Below are 24,513 nucleotides of genomic sequence, written 5' to 3' on the forward strand. Positions count from 1 at the left end.
ATAACATACTAGAGCTTTGGCAGAATCTGCCATGAGTAGGATTAAACAGCAACTTCTCAAGAGTGCTTACTGAAACAGCACAGCAAGAAAAGATTCCATCCTTACTACTTTCAACTATATGCATGTAAATGGTGTTTATTTATGATTTTTCAATTATCCCAGCTTAACAGACAATACACCAAAACAAAACAAAAAATTATTGGGCTAGATGCAATGCAAACAATAGCTCATTTTAAAAATCTGAGCCTCAGACTAATGGATGCCAGAAAGTAATTCTCAGCTTTAGTTTAGTGCCCATTTCCATCTTTCTTACAATCTTTAGCAAACTCCCTCCAGTCCTCTGACAAGGATAAGTGGAGAAGCCTGAGCAGCTCTGACTGGGGAATTCTGCACAGCAGCTTGGCTACATGATGTCTGGTACTAACAAGTATTAGCACCATTTTACTGTCACGAATGGAAAAAAATGAGTCCCGGAGGTGTTCTTAAAATATGGATGAATGCTAACTAAACCCAGATCCCTTCTGTGAAAGTGTTCGGAGGGCAGGGCGTTTAGGAGCTGTCGGGGAAGGCAGGGAAGGGGCTGCAGGCCTGGCCAGGCAGGGAGGGAGCGCTTGCCACGAGATGGCAGCAATGCCACGTCTGGCTCGGCATCCTGCCTGGCTCTGCTTTTTAATTTTTTTTTTTTTTTTTTTTTTTTTGAGTGAGAAGCACAACCTTTTAACATAAATACAAGCTTATTACAAAGTCAGCCTACCTCGTTCAGTGCCCATTCACCACCTTCATGCAACTTACAACGAAAAAAACATTGCATATTTCCCCACAAAAGAAAACTCTTCGTAAGTGAACAATTACAACCTTGAAACTACCTTTCCATAAAGGGCTTGTCTGTTTCTGCCTTTTCTTCCTATGAGCCTTTGTCTTTTAATTACGGATATAGGTAAGCATTAATTATGGAGTCAGGCCCAGTGTGCAGTGATGGTGACAATTCATACTGGATTGAAAGTCATGGTTGGGCACATTTTTGCCACCTGTTTGAAGGTAGGCCTGGCACAGAAACCCTTGCTGGGATCATGGAGCATAGGGACCTGTGACCTGACAACCTTGGATAATCATTTCCTTTCCCTCGGGCTCAAGGAACCAACCCTGCCTGCTGCAGGCTGGCGGTGAGGAAGCCTCTGGTGCATACTGCCATGTCATATTTTGATTGGTTTTTCTTTACTTTTGGAAAGGATTCTTAATGGCAGAAATTCCTCTTGGCAACAAGAGCGCTCGAGAATGGCAACATAAAGACAAAGCAGTGCTCTGCAAGGAGATTTTGGCTCGTCTCCTTCCTCTCAGGAACAACAGCTTGTTCTGATGAACAACTTAGAAGGAATGAGCAGGGCACATTTTGGACCTGAAAGCCTTCCTTCCTCTCTCAAGAGCGGGGACGAAAGCAGAGGGTAATTTCATCTAGGACGAGGGACCCAACACCCGCACCTCTCGCACCCCGCATGGGGCTGGCGGAAGCGAACCGCAGGCAGAGCTGGGGGACAGGACACCGGGGAATCGCAGCAGAAGCCTCCCGGGCAGGTGTAGCCCTACAGCCACTACCCTTCTCCGCGCCGGGGGCACCGGGCCCGGGGAAAGCCATCGCTCCCCTGGGGCCTTCCGGCGGCCGGCAGCAGCCGCCCGGGGCAGCGGTCGGGGCGGAGGGCGAGGCTGCGGCCGCCCCGGGAGGCCGTGCGGGGCCGTCCGGAGGCGCGGAGAGGCTGCGGGCTCGGCGAGCGCCGGCTGCACAGCGCCGGCCCCTTCCCCTCTCCGTGGGAAGTGATGGTTGAGTCCGGCGGCGGCGGCGGCTTCTCGTGTGGCTGGCAGCCGCTCCGCTGCGCTGCCTGCGCTACTCTCGCCGCGATCCCTCCCTCCCTCTTCTCTCCTTCTCCTCCTCCTCCTCCTCCTCCTCCCTCTCCTCCTCCTCTTCCTCGCACTCTCCGCATCCCTCTCCTGCCGACGCCGCCGCTGCTCGGCTCTCCCCGCCGGCGGCCGTGCATGCCTCGCCGCCCGCGGCCCCGGGCGTGCCTCCCCTCCCTCCCTCGGTGCCCTCCCTCCCCTGGGCGGGCGGCGGGCCGGCGGCGCCGGGGCTCCGCGGGCGCTGAGCGGCGCAGCCCCGCCGCGGCGCGGGACTGATGCTGTCTGTGAGCAGAGCGGAGCGAGCCGCCCGCGCAGTCCTGCAGGAGGCGCCGGGCGCTGCGCGGCGCTCGGGACCCGGACCGCTCCTCTCCGCCTCTCCTCGCCCTGTGGTGGTTATTTGGCGCTGTCCTTAGCCCCGCTGCCGCTCGAAGGACACGGTCGCAGCCGAGAAGAGCCGCCGGGGGTTTTGTGTGAGAGTGTGTGTGTGTGTGGAATAACTGCAGACATGACTGCGTGGAGGAAATTCAAGTCTCTGCTGGTTCTCTGCGCGGGGCTCCTCACTGCAGCTCAGGGTAAGATTCGGGTTTCTTGCATTGCATTCGTGTAGGCTGTGGTTACGGCACTCATAACCCCTCAGCTAAATCTCTGCCGCTCGGTTGAGCTCTCTCCCTCGCTTCGTTTCGGCGCCGGCAAACAGCAGGCTGGCTCCTCGAGCCCAGTCTCCTTTCTCCCTGCCTCCCACCTCCCGCCGGTGTTCCCCTAGGGCTCTGCTCTCTGTCGGTCACTTCCCCCGGGAGAAACCAGCCCACTGGAGTTGGGCAGCAGCCGCTGCGACGCCGCGAGCGGAACCGTGCGCATCCAGCCGCCTGGGCAGCGCTGGAGTTTGGGAACACTTCGCTCTCCGCGCACGCACGAACGGCACTCGCTGCCGTGTGAGGGACAATCCCCGGGCTGGCAAGTTTGGATCTCCCCTCCTCCCGCCTCCCCGGCTTTTGCCGTGCTCGAGGGGGAGCGCGGAGTGGGTGGTCGCGGAGAGCCGCCTCCGCCTGCTTTCAGCCGGCTCCGCTCCCCGCAAGTTGCGCGGAGGCGGGGATGCGGCGCCGGGGACACCTCCGCCAGCTGCCTGCCCGTGCCTGAGGGAAGAGGACTCCTCTCTGCTGGGCGTGCAGTGGAGAGAGTCTCCGAACATCAGCTGGGTTTCTCCTTAAAATCAATGGGGGAGGGTGGAGAAACGAGGGGGTGACGGTGGAGAATTTGGTTACACAACTTCAGTGCTGGCCTCAGCCCCATTACTTGCCTCATCGCTGGAGACAACAACTTCCCCATTATTCACTTCGCCTCTCATTAGCCCTGCGCTTTTTCATGCTGGGAGAGATGCAAGTCTGTGTGTGTGAGAGAGAGAGGGAGGGAGTGAGGCAGCTCGCAGCTGAGCACCTGTCCCCGATACAGCCTCTGTCATCTCCCACCTCGCTCCCGGTTGTTCTGCCTGCCTCTGGGATGACTGTTACCCTTGCGGTTTGTACTGTCTGAGTCTCCCCTAACCCTTCCAAGGCGCTTACATCGTTCCCACCATTTTATTTTTCTCGCTGCTCTTTTCGGTGCGGGGGCGGCTGAAGAGGGGGGGAGCAGGGCTACCGCGGCCCCCGGCTTGGCGGGCGAGGCTGGAGCCCTCCCCGTCCTGCGGGTGCCCACGGCCCGCTTCCCTCGCCCGCCTGGGTGGCAAGGCAGGGTTCCTTCCCTCCGATAGCCTCCGGCCGCGATCTGCAGGAAGAGGCTGTAGAAGGCCAGCCCGGGCCGCCGGGAACCGGGCAGGAGCTTAGCCCGGTCCTGAGGAGCAGCTGCGGCTCCGCACCAGCCCGATAGCATCCCTCCTCTGCCCGGATCCTGCCGCTGCCGCGGTCCACCGGGCAACGCCACCCTGCTGCCTCTGTGGGAAGGGAGCGGGCGAGAAAGGCGCACGGCTCTCCTGGGCTGTGAATCCGCGGCTCCTGGAGATGGGGCTGTGCCCGGCAGCGCACACAGCCCGGGGCGGGCGGGGGCTTCTCGGCGCGGCCGCCCTACCCAAACTTCCAGCATCCCCACCCCCACAGCCCCCGGTGCCTCCTTCCCCCGGTCCCCGCCCGCGCACGTGCCGGGAGCCCTGGCGCTGCCCCGGGCACGGCCCGGCCCGGCGGGAGCTCCGGGTCGCCGGCGGAGCCGCTCCGACAGCCGCACTCCGGGCTCGGACCGCAGGGCGAGGGGCAGCAGCGGCCGCGGCCACGCCGCTCCCGGGGCGGGCCGACACCCGCGACTCATTTGTTAAATACACTGTAGCCGGTTATGCCGTTTGACATTTAAGTGTTTTCTTTTCATGGCTGACAGCACATACGAAAAGCTGGAGGCTGGATCATGGTTATTCAGCGACGATCCGACGTGTTTTGCTTAGATACAAAGGCTTTGCCAGGAACGTTTGGGCACTGCCTCTGATGCTGCTCTGCAGAATGTAATTATACCTGCTTAATGTGAAGCAGCAACACACCCACTTAAAGGCTAAAGACTGACTTAATATTGAAGTCAAACAACAGGTTGAAGGGGAACCATCGGGGACAGTTGACATAATTCCTTCCCGTTTACCTTCCCAGGCAATTGAGCACAGGAATCTATATTTAGGCAAATGTAATCCAGAGGCTGAAATTACCTTAATGCTTTAGAGAGTGAAGAAACTCCTTCCTTAGTAACATAAAGACCCAGGGTTTCAGGAGCACACGAAATAATTTTAATTATTTGATTCTCAGAACTCCGTTTTACCAGCCCCTTGCTATCAAATCATTTGATTACTGTAAAAGGAAATCATCCAGGTTTTGCTTGGTTTGGGGATTTTATAGGCAAAAAAAGAAACAAGTGCTGAATTTCTGGAGGTGTTGCCACAGGCGTTCCCATATCTTTCAGTAAAATGACAGGTGGGTTGCTTTCCACAGTGTTCCTCGTTATGAAATGAAATGGAAACCCTTTGTTGCTGTGGAATTTTCTGTAACTTTTTTAAGGAACAAGGAAGGATGAAAATGAACATTCATCATCATTTCACTGTGGTAGACTTGAGGTGCAGTTCTACACATTTCTTTGGACTGATTTAATCTGATTGATGGACTTGAGTGCTTTGGAAAACATTTGGGGAATCTTTCCCTGTTCATTGTGCTTCAAACATCAAGGGAAATTAGTATGGAGTCATTTAAAGAAACCGCTTTCCTAGAAGCTACCCTATCATAGCAATTATGCTTCAACAAGACAGACAGCATGGTGTTCAGCTATGCACGTTAAGATGGGCTTGTTTATGGAGCCATTTGTTCATTCTGATATGTTATATTGTAACAAAAGCAAACACAAAGACCCCTATTGATTTTCTTGAAAGAAAAAACACATCAGTATAATTTCTGTAAAAATTCATACTGGTATAGAACAAATAATAGATTTAGACTCAATTCAGTCTAAAATTCAAGAAAAAAAGAGTAAAAGACATTTCTGCTGTGACATAAGGTCTGTGGACAACCTATATTCAGTAGAACATATATTCAGTAGAAATACATACTGCTTAATACCTAGGGTTGTTCCAGTACATGTTTTCAAGGTAATTTCCTGGACATGTTTAGGTAACCAAACACAGCACCTTCATTGCCACATAACTGCCTCAAACTAAATGTACATAAGCAGGCTTAGGCACAGAGGTATCATTCAGATTAATGGAAATAACAAAGGGAAAACATTTCTGTTCTTATCTTAGATACAGGCAGTAAAAGGACTCTCACATTTACAGCTCAGGATTTTGTTTTTAAAAAATAAATAAATAAACAAACCTCAAAACATTTTATGTACCTTCTGTTTGCTGCTATCACTTTGTCATAATAATTGCCATACCTACATCACACAAAGTTACCACTCTGTTTAAGGCCTACTCCTGTTGGACTGAGAGTGTTTGTCTCTTTTAAAGTCTTTTTTTTCTCTAAAGCAGTGCTTTCCAAACTGTGAGGCTGGTCTCTCTAGAGAGGCTCCATTCTCTTCCAGAGAAGACTAAAGCAATTCTGAAGAAAATGAGCTGAAAAGGGGGAATTTTTAAAAGAACACCAGTGCAAGATATTGAACACCTAGCTGTAAAACCAAGTATTTGATGGATGCATTCTCCATCCCCCAGCTCAATGAGGAATTTGCCGTAGAATGGCATGGTAGAGAATATCCAGCTCTGACCATGTAATATTTTAAAGTAAAAATGCATTTACTCTTTTGCAAGATCTCTATCTGCACTATTTTTTTGAATTGAGATATGTACATGATGTCCTTAACAATGTATAGGAATAGGAAACTTGGTTAACTTGAATGTAACGTGGTGACAAGCATATCAATGCCACAAAGATTCCCCAAACACTCATTTTAGACTCTTGAACCAATAGTTGAGGTTTGAATTCCCACTGTCAACCAGTAAACACTTTTCAGTTTCTCTGGTATGTGTGTGCATGGAACAGGATACTGTTGTGAGGAGCTGAAGATGGTTCACAGGCACATGAAGACATGAGCACAAATGGAACTTGAAGGATGTATTGAAACCTGTGAGGCCACTTCAGCACCATCTCTGATAGACGATTGCATAGATAACTATTCTGCAAATTGTCTATACTTCAAATCTGCCTTTTTTACTGACTCTCACTCTCATGTCCCTTTATACAGACATGTATGATTTTGATCAGACAATGGGTTTTTTTGTTTGGGAAGGGCAATTGTCATTTTTCCTCCTGCAGACTGCTTTTTCTATATAAACACTTAATCTTATTTTTACTCATGCTGTGGTATTAGTGTTACATATGCATTGATATCGGCAAGTTTTTAAAAAGACATCTATGCCACTTATGCCTCCACAGCATTTCCACTAATAAAAACTCTTGTCCAAACAAATTGAGAAAATCTGAAACTGTAAATATTTTCAGTTATGCATTCAAGATTTACCATGCTCTATAGAAAGGCTGAAAATCCTCAGGGACCACTGTTTTCAACTTTTTCAAGATGTAAAAAACCATCACATTAAACTCCTTGTAACCTTTCCTTGGAGAAGTGACTGCTTGATAGTGTCACAGTATAAAACCTCCAGTGGATTTAAAGATAAAATGTAATTTCATCCTGCTCGAATCTGTATTGAGCCCTGGTGTTTCTGCTTGGCCATGATGACATTACTGTGCTGGCAAACAGCTTTCGGTGCGAGCCCACGCTGCGGGCAGAGCCGGGCTGCCTGCAGCCGGCAGGGGAGGCAGTGCGCGAAGGGGAGCTGCTGGCTCAACTCTACAATCCACTGAAGCAGCAGCACAAATGTGAGACCTGATCTCTAATAAAACCCCAGTGTACGACTGGATTCAAGTCAGGGTCACAGAATTAGAATCTGGCCTCTAGTTCTCCATATGGCTGCAAAATTAGACTGAGATAAATTGGGTGTTCTTCCAATTTTTCCAGTGAGCAAAGAATAAGAATCATATGGAAATTCTCCTAGTGTGTATGAATCACTTTCTTTTACTTAGAAGTTTTACTTTTCTACGTCAGCTCTAATTTCCCTTAAACCATTTTTTATGAACCACAAACTTTTGAAATAGGGGAAAAATGGCATTAATGCCTGAGGAAAGCTGTGAGATATTTCTTTGTCCTCACACATCTTTGTTCTGGCTGGATGAAAGACTTCACTCTACTATATGACATTTCCATTTCATTTAAGAAAATCTACACTGTATTTGTGATAAGCATTTCTCAGAGGAGTAGCTACTTACACAAATAACTTGGATTACTGTTAGTGTTATATTGACACCCAAAGGCAACATATATCTGTTGTCTGCATTTAGTAACTGAATAGTAAATGCAGGCATGCATGCACTCTTTCAAGAGTAATACATCTTATTTTTAACAACTCTTACTTTCTCAGAGACAAGAACTTTTTCTGCATTTCTTTCTCATATGGAAAAAAAAAAATAAGAAAAGAAAGGGATGGTAGTTTCTTGCCATTTTTACCTAGAGGGAAGTTTCACTTAAAGGACAAAGCAAGATTTGATCACTCTTACATTGCTGATGATTTACCAGAACTCTTGACTAATCAGAATATCATTAATGATCTGCTTTTACCTAAAAAAAAAAAAAAAAAAAAAAAAAAAAAAAAAAAAAAAAAAAAAAATCACAAATTCTAGCAATTATAGTAATGCTTTAAATTCCATCATAAAAATTATTCACAGTTTCTTACAGCTTTTTAATTATTTAATTATGCATTTTAATGATACATTCATGCATATTCTGAAATAGTGATTTGACTTCTTTCAAGTAAATTTCTTGTCTCATCCCTGTCTAGTAAAAGGTAACTTCAGGCAGTTCTGAGAGCCCAATTCTGCTGCACTGGAAACTGAAATTTGTATTGATTTCTGAAATAGCTCAATTGGCTGCTTTTGAACAGATTGCTACTTCAAATAATCCAGACAAAGTAGATATTGCAGCTGAAGGGTGGAGTCAGACCCTGTTTAATTTGAGCTCTTGTGGAGAACTTCTGACAATGTTTGCACCCACAGATGACTTAAAAAAAGGAAAACTAGGTGAATCCCTAAAGGCAATTAATATTATCAAGGCAAAACCCCTTGATAATATTAATATATTTATCTATATGTAGAAGTAATTTTTTTTAAAATCTCTGGTATCTCTGAGCATCCGACCTCTACCTTCATTTTTTTTCTCTGATATTCCTTTAAAGACATTAAGAACAATACACAGAGAAACCTAGTATCATTTTAGTCTCTGGATGTTTTATATCTGCCTTACAGTATCCTATGTATACTGAAGTACAGAATCACCTTCGGTATTCATGTCTCTGTTGTACAGTGGCTTTCCAAAAGAAACATTTGCAGCACTGCAGCTGACACAGACCTGAATAAATTACAATGATGAAAACTTTTTATGCAGGGTTTGTTTTACAAATTTGCGTGAAATATGGTTGGCATTTAAAAATTACATTTTGCAGTGCTTGCTTTGTGCCTTGTGTTCAATTGCAAGGCAATGTTTAGGGTTTTTTAATGCATTTTTGCCAAACATAAAGTTCTTCTTATTTTTTATTTCTTCTTTCTTGTCTGATAGTTTTTCTTGCTTGTTTTTTTTTGTTTTCGTTTCTCTTTTTGGTTTTTGTTTTTTGGGTTTGTTTTGTTTTGTTTTGGTTTTGTTTTGTTTTGGGCTTTTTCTTTTTCTTTTTCTTTTTCTTTTTCTTTTTCTTTTTCTTTTTCTTTTTCTTTTTCTTTTTCTTTTTCTTTTTCTTTTTCTTTTTGTTTTTTTCTGGTTTTTTTGGTTTTGGGTTTTTTTGTCTAGAGAATAATTTCTAAACTTACGTTTGAGGGGTTTTATTGAAATGTTCTTATAATTTTGATGTTTGCAGCAAGCCTTTGACATTTGTCACAGTGTAAATCTGGGTCTAGGGATATTTTTTTCCTCCTATGAGTTGCAGATCAAATATAGCCATGAAATAATATTGCATAAATCCTTGTTTACTTCCTTTGACCTGCATTACTTGCCATATTGTGTTCACATATAAACTCCAAAAGAACACAGATATTCAAAATTTATTTACTTACACTGGTGCTGAAACACAAGCAATTTAGAGTGCACTGGGAACAAAAGTGCAGCCAGCCTTGCCCTGTACTTGAAAGCTGGGTTCAAAGGTGGGCCTAAACACATTGGAAACCACAACGAGATTATTTTCTTTTTGAAATACTGGCTCAGCTGTAGCTTGGATTTAAAGTGTCCTCACTGCTTTTGCTAAGCTGGCTGCTCCAATGGGTGGGCTGGCTTGGCTGGCTTGGCAGAATGTATCCAGAATAGATGGCTGAGATCTTAGGCTCGGCTTTGGGCATTGTGCTTGAGCTTGCCTAGACAGAGTGCCTTGGGGTTCAGCCTCAAGTCCTGGTGCACACAACCCCCCCATGGAACTCGGGACCCACATCACTTGGGTCCTGCTGCAGTACTGCACAGACAGAGCTGCAAGGAGCAGGGAGGTCACTTTGTCAAGAAGCAGCTGATGTTAGGAAGCAAGTGGCTAGGTATTGCAGGAATGTACATGAGCTTACAGAACCTGCCTTGCCCTGAACCTAGCAAAAAATGCAGGTGACTGTGAGGGCAAGGAAAAAAGGAAAGAAAGAATGATATTTACACAACAGCGAAATGTTTGAAAAAGCCATTTCGAAAAAATAAAAAAAGCAAAATTTAACTTATTTTTAGACTAATTTTGCATGCTTCTGGCTGTGAAACAAATGGTTATGACAAATCACACTGTTCTCACCAATGTTTGTGGGATATCAATGCAGAAGCTGACTACATTCAAGTGACTAAGTGCACTATTTTAGCTTTGCCCCAGCAGTCAGATTCTCTATTGGTATCCTGCTGATGTTTCTTATAATACATAGATTGTGTCGTACCAAGCATTTTTTTGAGGGGGAGGGGGAAACATCTTATAATTCACTTTCAGAACCTCAGTTCAATCAAACAGCTGCTAATATCACAATCACTGACCCTCTGCATTTGTAGATAACTCTCTCGAGAAATTAAATTGATTTTCTTTATCTTAGCATGTAAATATCCTCAGCACACATTTTGACCCATTGTTTGCAGTGGCTCTTACACTGAAGAATGTAGTGTTAATAGACCTTACGAAGTCAACAGTGGCAGCAGGAGTAGCATTTTGATCATTAGCTGTACTCAATTATTTCTGTTTGTCTTTCCTGTGAAATCCATTGTGAAATTTAATTAACATAAATGAAAATTCAGATATTTCCTTTTTTTTTTTTTCCGGTACATAATGTAGTTAACTTGAAAGTAGTTGTAGGGAAAAAAAAAAGCATTCTGCTATGCAGAAGTAGGTAAATTAGACATAGACTCTGGTCATCAGTTAAGTAGTTTGGGTTGCTTTATATCAGATTTTAACTAGTTAGGACCTGATCTAAAGGTTAGGGAACTCACAGAATTTAAAAAGTCTCATTACCCTTAAAAGGCTTTTTATCTTGCCCTTGTTATAGCCATATAGCACACAGACAACTTGCATTGAAATGAGGACGCTAGAAAAAAATCTAACAACATTAAAGAAAACTCAAGCTCTTTGTTATGAAACTGGCCACAGAAATGCTGTTTAGAATCATAGAATAGTTTGGGTTGGAAAGAACCTTAAAGATCACCTCATTCTAACTCCCTTGCCATGGGCAGGGACACCTTCCACTAGACCATGTTTCTTAAAACCCCATCCAACCTGGCTTTGAACACTTTCAAGGATGGAATATCCACAGCTTCTCTGGGCAACCTGTTGCAGTGCTTGACCACCCTCACAGTCAAGAATTTCAGAATAATGTCTAATCTAAACCCACTGTCCTTCAGTTTGAAGCCTTTCCCCCTTGTCCTGTCACTACATGCTTTTGTGGAAAGTCCCTCATTGACTTGCTTATAGGCCCTCTTTAGGTACTGGAAGGTGCTCTAAGGTCTTCCTGGAGAGTTTTCCTCTTCACACTGAACAGCCCCAGCTCTCCCAGCCTGACTCCGTAGGAGAGGTGCTCCAGCCCTCTGACCATCTTCATGGCCTTCTCTGGACTTGCTCCAAGAGGTGTATTACTGTGTCAGGGGCCTAGAGCTGGACACAGTGCTCCAGGTGGGGTCTCATGAGAGGGAATAGAGGGGCAGAAGCACCTCCCTCAACCCGCTGGTCCCATTTCTTTCAGTGCAGCTCAGGATATATTTGGCTTTCTGGGCTGCAAGCACACATGGCTGCGTCATTTGAACTTCTCATCCACCAACACCTCCAAGTCCTTCTCCTCAGGGCTGCTCTCAATCAATTCTCTTTGCAGCCTGTGTTTTTGCTTGGGATTGCCTCAACTCCTGTGCAAGACCTTACAAATTAGATTTCATGAGGTTTGCACAGGCCCACCTCTCAAGCCTGTCCTGGTTGGATGTTGTCACTTCCCTCCAGCATGTAGTTTGCCCTGCAACTCAGTGCCGTTTGCTTAAAGATAAATGATGCCTCAAATTTTTTTGACCTATCTGAAATGTATCTCACTCCACTGGCTTTCACTGGTTATATAATTTATTTGGTTCTGAGGAAAGATTAACCTTTAATTGCTTTCTTTAGAAACATTTAGTAAACAGGCTGATAGCATGGAGATGATCTATGCAAACAGCAAAGAAGGATTTCTTCAACACATGTTGCCATGACAATTTAGATTTTTCTTGTCAACTCCTGAGAAGCTTCAAAGTAATTTCTTTAAAGCAATGAATCAGGGGATATTTTGGAAATTGAAGTTGCTCTCTTTTTAAATTTAGTATCATTTAACACAGTAAGGGGCCTGACTCAAAAGATTGTAATATCTACAAACAAGAACTATTGCAAAAAATATAACATCATGTAACTCTCATTGTGGATCTCTGATAATTTACATCAGCAGTGAAGCTAACTTCAGATGCATTATCAAGTGACTTAGATTTTGTTTATTAACTCTATGATAATAATAAGTAGTTATCATAAAAATAAGAATGGATAATAAATAGTGGAGGGTCCAGCTTATAGCTGTCATTTTGATCCTCAGGACAGTATTTTATCCTGAAGATATTTTGAGGTAATTAGATCACAGAATGATTAGAGAAAAAAGATGGACTAAACATTTTTTTTATATATAGTTACAATTATTAGTTCAATGAATAGTTACAATTGTTACATTCATTAGTTCAATGAATGAGAAATAAAATCAAAAGGCTGTTGTCTGCATATTTAAATTGCTATCCCCTGTACAATGTTATTAGTAATCAAACTGAACTTTCCTCTTATTTGTTTTAATTGAAATAGACTGTTTTGAAAAAGAACTAAAACTAGTCCAAACTAATTTAATTCCTAAGAAATAAATTACTGGCTTAATGAGGTATTTCTTAGGTTGCTGTTAGCACTGATGAAAACATGGTAAATGGAAAGAAGCTAATGTGAAATGCTCTTTCTCCTGGGAAAATTCATTTCTCTGTATAGAAGACAAGAAAAGTAGCTCAGTAATGGTTTTCTTTTTTAAATGTTCCTGGCAGATGATGGTCACTGTGTTGGTGTAGTTTGTTTATCGCTTTGCAATAGATTTGAGATGAGTCATATCACATTAGAAGGAAAATTGAGAAGTTGTTTTGTCAAAGTGAATTCTGTTTTCCTTTTTTGTCATATATACTCAAATTACTAGCTCTCTTTAAACAGAGACACCTAATTGATTTTTATAAATGTTTATTCTTGTTGCATCCACAAACCTGAGTTCCTGTTGTTAGAAATGGTAAATGCAGATATATTTTTTCTATACATGGAATAAGGTGACTGAGCTGGAGTCTTCTGTCCGTTCATCTCATGCATCTCCTTTACACTATTTTATTTTTATGCTAGTTTGAACCACAGTAATTTCAACATCTACAAGCACGGTTGTTTTTCTCAAGCCTTTCTATCCTCTTGCCTTCAGAATGAGAGCTGACTGAATAAGGACTATAGGATGGATTCTTAAGATTTCCCTTTTATAGAGATTTTTATTTCTGTCTTAATTCCTTACTGAATTTGTAAGTCCACTTTACCAGTAATGCATCTCAGCTTATCCACAGAGTTAGGAAAAATGATACTTGTCAGAATATTTGGTAAAGAAAAAAAGGGATGGAGTGTGGATGAAGTACTTATGATATATAAGATGCTAGGCATTCAGAAGGAAAAGTAACCTTCTTTTTCAAAAATATTTGATGGAAGAGAAGATCAATTTCTTGAGTAATAGAACATGGGCATACTGAACACTAAAACATGTCTGAGCTCAAGTTTTAGTGCTATGTTTAAGGATGCTTGGAAGAGGGAAGAAGGTACTGATTGCAGCCAAGAGCCTAGATTGTTGTGCCAAACACCTGCAGTTACCACAGCCATAAGAGAAAATTGCAGATCTCAGCACTTTTGAACATAAAGAAATTTGTGCTGTACTTTACTATTACACTCAAGAATATTCAGAAACTGAACGCAATAGAGGGCTGTAAAGGGAATGAATAGAAAATCACATGAAACATTTACTACTGTTATCTCCTAGTTAGTATGAATTAAGCAAAGTTTCCAAACCTATCAGTGTTGTGTTATTATTTTAAGAAGAAGAATTCCTCAAGGGAAGTTGAAATTTTTCTTTAATGCTGCTGGACTTAAGTAATTCTGTGTATTAAAACAACAACCACTACAGAAAAAACCAACCAAACAAAAACCCTTAAACAAATGAACAACCAACCTGGATCTGATGCAGTCTGGAACAGCATTTGTGATTATAAAACAAACAAAAATCAGAATTTGGAGTGAAGCTGACTCAAACATTACATAATGGAGACTGTAGTCCATGGCCAGAATGAAAAACAATCAGTTCCACCTCCACTTATAATTCCTCTATGAGCATTCATCATTTTTACATTTATCCTCCATTGATGGTAGCTAAGTACAGTTCCTCGTGGCTCCATTTTTCATTCTAAAAACCAGGCTGCTTGTAAGTGGAAGAAAAGTATCTACCCAGTTTTACCACCTTGGTATATGTACTAAACTTGTTTTGATATTGCGCATCACTACGCAGACCATACTTGCAGAATGGATATATTTGTATAAATACAAATAATTTTGGATAAATTTGTATAAATGTGCTTTGTCACTATAATGGTTTTGTGTGGCCAGGTTTTGGTAGTTGGGATGTTACAGGGGTGGCTTCTATGAGAAGTTTCTTGAAGCTTCTCCCAATAGAGTCAATGCTAGCTGGTTCCAAGAGGGACCCACTGCTGGTCAAAGCTGAGCCCACCAGCAACAGTGGTAGAGCCTCTGAGAGGCCATAGTTAAGAAGAGTGAAATAATTTGTGCAATGGCAACTACAGCTGGGAGAGAGCAGCGAGAATGTGGGAGAGGAACAACTGCAGACACCCAAATCACTGAAGAAGAAAGGGTAGGAAGTGCTCCAGGTGCCAGAGATTCCCCTGCACTATGAGGTGTAGACCATGGTGAAGCATCTGTGCCCCTGCAGCCCATGGAGCTACATGAGGGAGCATGGAGGAGGGGGTAGATGCCTGAAGCAGGCTGTGACACTGTTGGAAGCTCACACTAGAACACGGTCCTGGAAGAATCTGTGGACCCAAGGAAAAAGTAGCCCACACTGGAGCAGGTTTGCTGGCAGGACTTTTGATCCCACAGGGTACCCACGCTGGAGCAGCTTGTTCCTTAAGGACTGCACCCTGTGGAAGGAACCCATGCTGGAGCAGTTTGTGAAGAAGTGCAGCTCATGGGAAGGACTCATATTGGAGAAGTTTATGGAGGACTGTTGCCTGTGGGATGGATCACATGATGGAGCAAGTGAAGAATGTGTCCTCTTCCCAAGGAGGAAGGAACAGCAAAGACTAATCTCTGATGAACTGACTGCAATCTCCATTCCCTGTCCACCTGCATCATTAGGGGGAGGATGTAAAGAAAATATCCGGGTGAATTTGTGCCCTAAGAGAAGGGAGGGGTTGGAAGAAGGTATTTTAAGAGTTGGGTTTATTTCTCATTATCCTACTTTGATTTGATTGTTAATAAATTAAAATTATTTCCCTGAATGGAGTCTGTTTTGCCTATAACAGTAACTGGAGAGTGATCTCTGCATGTCCTTATCTCGATCCATGAACCTTTCATTACATTTTCTACCCAGTGTCCAAATGAGGATGGGAGTGACAGAGCAGCTTTGGTGGGAGCCCCCTTCCAGCCAGGGCCAACCTGGCACAGTCACATCACACTGGTACTTGCAGGTACAGGAAAATCAGAAGCAATTTTGCACTGTCTCAACAGCAGTTTGCAGCTCAGATCCACTCAGTTATGCTGCTGTTGTCTTAGGTGTTGTCCAAAATGCACACGAGAATCAGGTCCCCTGAGGGTATAAACTCAATTAAAAAAAGAAACTACTCTTTGATTCTAGAAGGATAATGCACTGCCCAATGTAAAAAAATGAGTTGTTGAGACTGTGTCAGGTGAAAGATGAGCATTCAGCATAGAGAGACAATGTAAATCATACTTATGTATCATTGACATATTATTCAATAGTGCCACTGAGGAAGATAAGATATTTTTAAAAAAAGCTACATATGAAAAAATACGACAGCATTTAATGGGATTTTCAGTCAGGACTATTCTACTTTTTTAAATCAATACCTACTCTTGTCATTTGCCTTCTTCCACTAATTTTTTTCCATGATATTTTGTCTATGATTACATTTATTCTTGAAGTCTATAAGGCAGTGATTTATTAATTTGCTTTATTGAATAACTCAGAGTATAGGGACCCATGATAGAAAGGATTATATGGACATAGAAACATGAAAGGGACAATGTGGACAACATTGTAACAGGAAACTCAAGTCTGGGAAATGTTCTTTCTTGTATGACAAGTAATAAACAAAACCCCTTATCATCTGAAACTTAGGCCACAGGAACTTCATGCTGCCCTATATTTTACAGACGACATAGCTCAGATTAGTTCCCTTGTAACCATCAATCATTATTCAGGTTTTTTTTCTGATTTCCATTTCTGGCATTTATTTCACTGGAGAGCAGTGCATAATCAACTTCCCTTTTTGCCACCAGTAACACATGAATACTGATGTAGTCCTACTAAGCAGAACTTTTAGTATGTCTCAAAACTTGAAGCATCTGCTGGCAATAGTCCTCAGTGGAAGTTCTGGTGCCACTGCTGTGAAGGTCTGATGTGGTCTCAAATAATGACTGATGCTCTCAATGGCATGGCAGTTCAGTTGCCAGGCTGATACAGGATTTATGCTGACCTGCTGAAAACCACAGTTTTTTCCTGTAGGACTGGCAGGGCTGGCACTATCAGTTTTGCATAATTAAACAGGATTTAGTTTTCTTCTTCTCTTACTGTTTCTTTAAAACTTTCCTTTTGAAGAGCTTATCTTTCTTGTTCCAGTCACTCTATTATTTCTTCTTTTGCTGAAGGGGTATAAGATATCTTCTTTATTATTCCCCAACATGGTTGTTTAACATTCTCAAGGAAGAAAATGCCCAGGGTGTAGTCTGTGGTGACTCCTGCACTGAGGGCAACCAGTGCAAAGGCTGAAGATGGGCACAGGGCACTCTTAAGACCTGAAGAATTAAGTCAGGGAAATAAAAAGTGCTCAGTTTTTATGTACATCCTATGAATTTGGCTAAGTTTCTGTCTTCATGTATTTAAAAATGTAAAAAGTGTCACATCAAATCAGACCAAAATAACTTCTCTCTGACAATGGCCATTAGCAAATGCATAGGAAAAAAATGCAGGAAGCAAGATATAGACAGGCTTATATTTTAGCAGCCTCTGGCCAGTTTAGAGAACTCTTAGCCAGAGGTTGCATCTATGTTCAACATCCATCAACAAATTTAACCTTCATGAATCTGTTCCACTATTCATAATTCAGACTGCCACACTATTTTCTGACAATCTGTTTCACAATTTAATTCCTGCTGTGTGGAAAAACACTGCATTTTGCTTGTTTTGAAGCTCTTACCTGCTCATTTCACTGAGTACTTCCACCTCTTCAGAAATACTTCACCCAGCACAGAACTTTGCATCTGATAGATAGGCAGGATTCATGTGAATCTGTAAATTGCATACTTTTCCCATGTAAATGCAAAATATCCAAATTGATATTTAGAGTATCTAGATTCAGTTAATACTAATGCATGATTCCCAAGGGCATTCCTCATAATTTTTAATGATTATGATATTGTAGTCAGGGCTGCTGATGCACTTAAAAGAATGATGGTCTGTATTTCATCACAAACAGGCTCCTCCCTTTATCCTGCAATCCTATTACATGGTTTTATTCTCATAATAATATTTTATTGTTTTCTTTCCAATAAATAGTAAAGACTTTACCTGGTGACCATCTGGATGACAGTGATATTCAACATTTTACCCTCTGAGAGATTTCTGGAGGGACAACAGAGAAAATGCTTGTAAAATTAGGTCCTGGTGGGAAATGAATACATCAAATCAGGTGCTTATTGATCTAAGCACCTCCACTACTGATGCTGACCTCCATGCAGTGTCTTTAGTACCTCAATGATAGTATAAGGTGACCTAAACAGCAGCTTCATCTTCCATGTATGCTGTTTGCCCCTCTGTGATCCAGGGTTTCTCTTGTTGCATGTCATATCTTGATGGTGTTCTCTTTCCTGGCACAATAAGGAAAAATCATGGTGAAAACTGGAGTGGGAAAACTGGTGTGACAAAGTTGAATGATGGCATCTGGTGAAGGACTGGGTTTCTATGAAGATTAGGGAAATGCTGCAAGAATTTCTGGTAGAAAAGGTTTAAGAAGAGGCCCATTATACTGCATATATATATATATATATATATATATATATACTGCATATATATATATATATATATATATATATATACATATATATATACTGAAGACACTTTAGCCTTATAAATCAATCAATTTACTCTCTCCCAAGACCCAGATCTAAATTAAATTGCGGAAAAAAAATCCCACAAAAAACATTGAAAATTCTGCCCCTAGATAGATACTTAGCTCAACAGTTAAACCATGCAAGATATTCTGTGAGCTCAAATCCATAGATTTCCTGTTAAAAAATCTGTTACTGTCTGAAAAAGTATTGTTTCTCTTGTTGCCTAAGACAGCAGCCTTCCTACATGCATTTACATCCTCTAGAGGATGTACAGATTCTGACTTTCCCTTTTATTCTACCTCTTCCTCTCAGGATTGTCAGTGGAAAAACCTAACATCATAAAACCAAAACAAAGTGATGCAAAATAAATACTCAGCAAGAGCACAGCTGACCACTAGGAAAAAGAAAGTGTGAGAGAGAAGAAAAAAGACTGTCTTTAATGTCAGCAAGTCTTCCATAACTGTTCTTTTTCCTTCATTGTGAAAGCTTCTGTTTCATTTCCATACAGGAGAAATTTCTGAATATCTCTGACACAGTCTATTCAAGAAAGGAAAGCATTAATTACTTTTTTCCTGTGCAAACAAAACTATTGAGAAGGGGTAAGAGAAGGGACAAGAACACAGATTAGTGTGCCCAGTGTAGTACATGTACTACATGTACTACAAAAAATTTCAGAAAATAAAAACATGGTTGTTATTCTAATACAATAAAATGGAATGTATTAATTCAAGAACTAGATTTGAGATGTGCTGAACTCTCGAGTTCCTAAATTGTGTCATGGATGTTGTGGACACTCTGTGGTAGATAAATAAACAGAAGAACTTAGGCATCAGGTTTTCCCTTTATTGTGAAGATATTTCCATCTAGTACTTGGATTTTATGGAACTACTACTCAACAGCTGCTTTAACCCCAAAACCAGACAAATTTACACAGGCTATTTTTCACTGGAAAATATCCTTTAAGCCTAAAATTACATTTCTTGGCATAGTCAGAATGGTTGCATACTGTGTCAGTTTGTACAGGAGTGTTATTGAACAGCCATTGTAATCTTCAATATAGATGATCTTCCATAGAAATAAAGCAGCTTGGCTCTCTTTAAATGCACCTGCCAACTTTGGCCTTACATAAGATATTTCTGGGGGTAGAAGTTGTGCCTTCTTACTTTCCCACAGTAGGGAGAGTAATATAACAGTTGGAATGTTTAGCTGCCTTGTGAAAAATCTGCATTCATCTGCCATTTTCCTTAGAAAATTAAAGTCTGTCTCATCCTCTTTTTTTTTTTTTTTCTTTTCCTAGCATATACTGTGACTGCCATGGGCTCTCCTTTGTTGGGGCCAAGAAGGTTTCCAGTTAAAGTTTCCTTTAGTGGTAGAAGATTTGGGTTCCAAACCTTGCTTAAAGGAAATCAATATTAAACATTAAAAAAGCTGCTGGAACAGGAACTGGACATCTACTAGTCCTCTCTGACATGAAGGGCATTAATCACCACATCAGAGTCATGCTTCTGGATAGGTTTCTATTTTACTTGGTGAATATTCAATTATTCTATGAAAAGTGGAATTGCAAGTAGTCAACTTGGAGTACTTTGAGTTTCATTTGCCAGTAAGGACCTAAAGGATAAGTGCTGCAAAGCCTATTTTTAGCTCATTTCTGGAAATAATCAATAGCTTTTATCACTAGGGACTTAACAACCACCATGTTATGCCCATTACATAAATCTACAGTCCTATAAAGAGGGGTAAGCTACTATCATGAAGATTGATTAATTTGTCCCATGGTTCATATTTATTTTAAAACCTCGGCAATTTTTTTTTTTCCCAGTAAAAAGTCTGCAATGCCACTTAATTTATATCTGCCACATCTCTGTTGGAATCATCACTGATATTTGAGAGGTAAAATTAAGGTCTAGATATAACACTCCCCTTTGAAATTTACATGCATTTGTCTTATGGTGCTCAGTTTCCTTGGCAATGAATGTAGTATAAATACATGTGTGCACATGTGTCTCAGAGAGAGAGACAGAACTGAGTGATTTCAACCTCTGGTGGAGGTAGTACCACAGTTACTATTTACTATTCTCCAAGTTTTTTCCATTTCTCTAATAGTGCAAAAAACTTTCCCTTTGTTTATAAGTGCAGCAGTCCCAGCAAGTTCCTGCCACACAGCAAGATGCCATGCCTGGAATACTTCACCCTAACACATTGAAGTTTAGCAGCTTGAGCCCATGACCTTGAACTTCCACCAGGGAATTTTTAAATACTGGAGTGATGTGCTGGCAGTGTATTCCCTCACTATTACATGGATTTTCACCTCAAGACACAAGGCGTCATGTAATCGAGACTGGAGTCCATTTCCCTCAGGATTGCATTTTGACTCCCTGTAAACAAGAATGCATTTAGAAGAGCTTTTGATAGCTATTTGCTGTGCTAAGAGTAGGACAACCTGGAAAGTTCTTGCCCACCATCATGAATCTAATGTGACCAAAATATTTTTAATTTTACCATTCTATATTGACAACAGGAGTTTGTTCTATTTTACTGCATGTAGTAAAATGGCACATACCAAAGGGGACAAAAAAAATCAAAAACCACACCACAACAAAAAAAATTATTATATTTGGGATCTTATTATGATATATCATAAGATTTGGGATCTTATGATATTTGGGATTTCATGATATTTGGGGATCTTTTTCAACAAAACCAGATTTGAAAATCAGTGTTGAAACAGCTAGTAAGGAGCCCAGAGGGACAGAAGTCTATTTGCTGAGACACTTTAAGCAAGATCTATCTAGGAAGGATTTTTTTCAGATTGAAAAAAAAAAAGCAAATGTTAGAAAAAGAATTAAAGACAGTCCAAGAAACTGTACATCAGTGAATTTAACAAGGGTTGTGGGGAAAATTAAACTACCTTAAGGAAGTGTGAAAGAACAGCTTGAAAATCAGTTTGATTAAGGATAACCAGCCTAGATGACCAGCATGACCTCCTCAGTCAGGGGAGGTCACGCTTAACTAAAATCTTTGAAGATTTTACTGCCGCTGAAGATTTTACTGTCACTGTAGATAAGAGAAATTCAATGGATGCAATCTACTTGTATGCATTGACAAGGCACCACATCTGAGATTAATGCCTAAGAGAAATAATCATGAAAGTAAAGAAACTCTGGGATGGAAAATTAGCTTAACTAGGCCACAAAAGAAAATCTGGACACAGTTTCTGATGATTCAGTGTGGGGCCTTCTGTTATTCATGATTATGTATGTCTGAATGTAAGTGGCAAGGGGGGGGTTAGAATTTGTAGCTTATGCTACAATCTAAAATCATAGCAAGAAGTGCAGAGCAATATGCTCATGGTCAAAAGGTGTTGCATGCTCTATATATATCTTATTTGGCAAAAAAACCCCAGAATTTTGCTGGGAAAATGCAGAATTATTAATATAGAAATACAAAATCATAGCATCAAATATTTATAAATGAAACAGTCATCCAATATACTAAACAAGAAAAAAAAAAGGAAATGATTAAATATATAAACTAAAGTCATCAGACCAGAGGAAAGCAGCATTTTAAAATATCAAGATGCAAAGACACTTTTAAGAACACAGAAAACATCTTTGTGTTGGGATTCATTGTAGGGAAACAAAGGATGTAAGGTTCCAGTAACTGTGAAGAATGTTACAGAACCTCAGGGGTTTTTTACCGTAAACCAGGAAAATATATGATGTTTTCATTATAATAGGACCAAGGCATTCTTGTCAAAATTAAGGTACTATTCTCTTAGGCTAATACTAATGAGAGAGAGAACCTTTCTGTGCTAAGGAGCTTATAATAAAAAAGGTTAAATATATAGGCAAGGGGAAAAAAGACACAAAGACCACAATAATTTGTCCAAAGAATGTATGTGTCTAAGTTTCGATCTAGGGCTCCTATTTTGAATCCCAAGTCAATATTTATATAATGAGCTACATTATTCTTTTATAGGTATAATGGTTTTGCTTAACATGAGGTAGAAAACCTAGGTGATAACCTTTTTTATACATATATATAAGCTTAAAAATAGAAAATTCTTAATCTCCTTTTATGCAGGGCTTAATCTTAGTCACTGATTTCACAGAGCCCTACTTAAATCGAATAAAGATTAAATTAAATTCTTAAGGAATCTTTATATTCCTTCCTTACTATCTGAGTTTCAGAGCAAAAAGTAAATATTTATTTTTGAGGGAAAATAATTAAATAATATATGCATAAATAAGACATTTAGTTTTATGTGAGAAAAATGAAGAAAACAAAATTAAAAATTGACTGAAATAGTTATTTTTTATTAAAATATTCTTCATTCATTATGACTTTCTTATGCTCTGAAGTCTTCTAGGAAATAAAGGTGTTCTCAGAAGATCAGCATTTCCCCTAGTTATGGAAAGTTTCCTTGCTTAAGAGCTCAGAGCTGTTAAGTTCATATATTTAGTCTTATCTTTTCTAGATCCATTACTCTTACAGCTAGGGCTATATCCAAAGAGACTTTGCTATACAGCACTGGGAGACCTGGTGCCTAACTTCTAAACATCTGGCCACAAAACCTGAAACTACAAGTCTGTGAGCTTTATTTCTTGTTGGGGGACAACTTAGGTATCTTGGAATAAAATAATAAACAGGCACTGGGCAGGCTGTTTGTAGACACAATAGATTGTAGATACAATATCCTCTATCCTTTCTCCTCTAGAATTATTTCACTCAGCCCTGTGCAAAGGAGATTCTTCTTTACTACTACATCTACTACTACTGCATCTTCCTAGCTATCCTCTTATCTTCCTAAACCATCAGACAAGCAATTATCATTTGAATTTTAAGGGCTGATAATGCAGAGGGTTTTACCTGTTTTTCACAATGTTCATTGCAATGCACTTACAGATCCAGCACCCTCATTGCTTCAGCACCTCCATCTCTAAGGACAGGGAACAGACCAGAAAGTGCCTATATTTCCTTACTAGCCAAAACAGAGGCAGGCAACATTAGCATCTCCATACAATGCACATTCAGTGACTATGCCTGTACATCAAAGTGCATGGAATCTCAGCCCAAGGCTGACCATTCCTTGCTCTGATAGCACATAAGGTCCCATCTGGTGCTACCTGTAGTTCCTACTCCCCAACCATTATCTTATATAGTTTAGGCTCAGGTAAAACACTACTGATCTTCTGGTCTAAGCAAGTTTTATTCAGTGAATTTTGCAATGAGAACATGAGTCAAGGAAGGTATTTATGGCCTTAGTTCAGTAATGTTTCTGACTCACCTACCATAGCTGTTGTAAACCACTATTAAGGAATTCACTGCCATAGGGAAAGATGCTGTCTGAAGGCAAGGAACTCCCAGACACTTGGGTCAAGGGCATTTTCTGTGTATGTTCCATCTCATGTCAATCCTGAACATAAATACAGGCAGAGTCAGGAGACACAGGTCTCTTTTAGGGCTCGTTTCACTTAGATGAAAACAGCTCAAAACTGATGCAGTTGATTTGGGAGAAAATAACAATATCTTACTCATCTGGTAGGATTCCATGGAAAGTTTGGGACTGTAAAGCATCCTATAAAGACTTTTTATACTTGATATATGGAAGTCATTGGAAAAGCTCAAGCTTCATGTAGTTTAAGTGCTGCAATGTTGAGGCAGAAATTGTTTCAAGATCCAGAATTGGGGACTTGTTTCATTTAAGGCCTCACCTTGTTTTCAGCAAAGAGGATGCTACCCTGCTGGTTCAGGAGTGCAGGGCAGTACCTCCAAAGCCTGTGGAGTGGGCAGAGGCAGCACTGCCTGTCATGGCCACACAACACCCTGAGTCCAGTGGGAAGAGCTGCAGGGCTTCAGGCAGAGAGGCCAGTGGGGCACCAGCCGCCAGAGGCTCCTTTCCTCTTTCCCTGCTCTGACATGCAGAGTCCAAGGGTGCCTGCAGGTGTGACTGCAGTGAAAGACAAGAACCTGATTTCTAAATAGTCAGCTTTGCTTTTGACTTTACTATAGATACAACTGGAGTTTTTGAAATGATCTTTCTCAAGCATAAAAGTGCATTTTAAATGTTCTGATTAGATAATGAGTAGTCCTTTTCTGAAGCAAAAAGAAAACCAGGTTAACGTCTTGCAGAACAGTTTATATGGAAC

At 41.3% G+C, this 24,513-nt stretch overlaps 1 protein-coding gene across 1 annotated transcript in view; it reads left to right on the top strand.

Annotated features, from left to right (window-relative positions):
* Positions 1 to 2,230: 2,230 nt before the first annotated feature.
* The window catches only part of CSMD1 (CUB and Sushi multiple domains 1), a 1,056,389-nt gene continuing 1,034,106 nt past the window's right edge, over positions 2,231 to 24,513 (top strand). The window contains exon 1 of the mRNA XM_050972940.1: positions 2,231 to 2,462. Coding sequence (XP_050828897.1) covers positions 2,396 to 2,462 — 67 coding nt within the window. The 5' untranslated portion in view covers positions 2,231 to 2,395. The remainder of the gene's footprint in view (positions 2,463 to 24,513) is intronic.

The sequence above is a fragment of the Serinus canaria genome, chromosome 3 (assembly GCF_022539315.1).
Source record: "Serinus canaria isolate serCan28SL12 chromosome 3, serCan2020, whole genome shotgun sequence".
NCBI classification, from domain to species: domain Eukaryota; kingdom Metazoa; phylum Chordata; class Aves; order Passeriformes; family Fringillidae; genus Serinus; species Serinus canaria.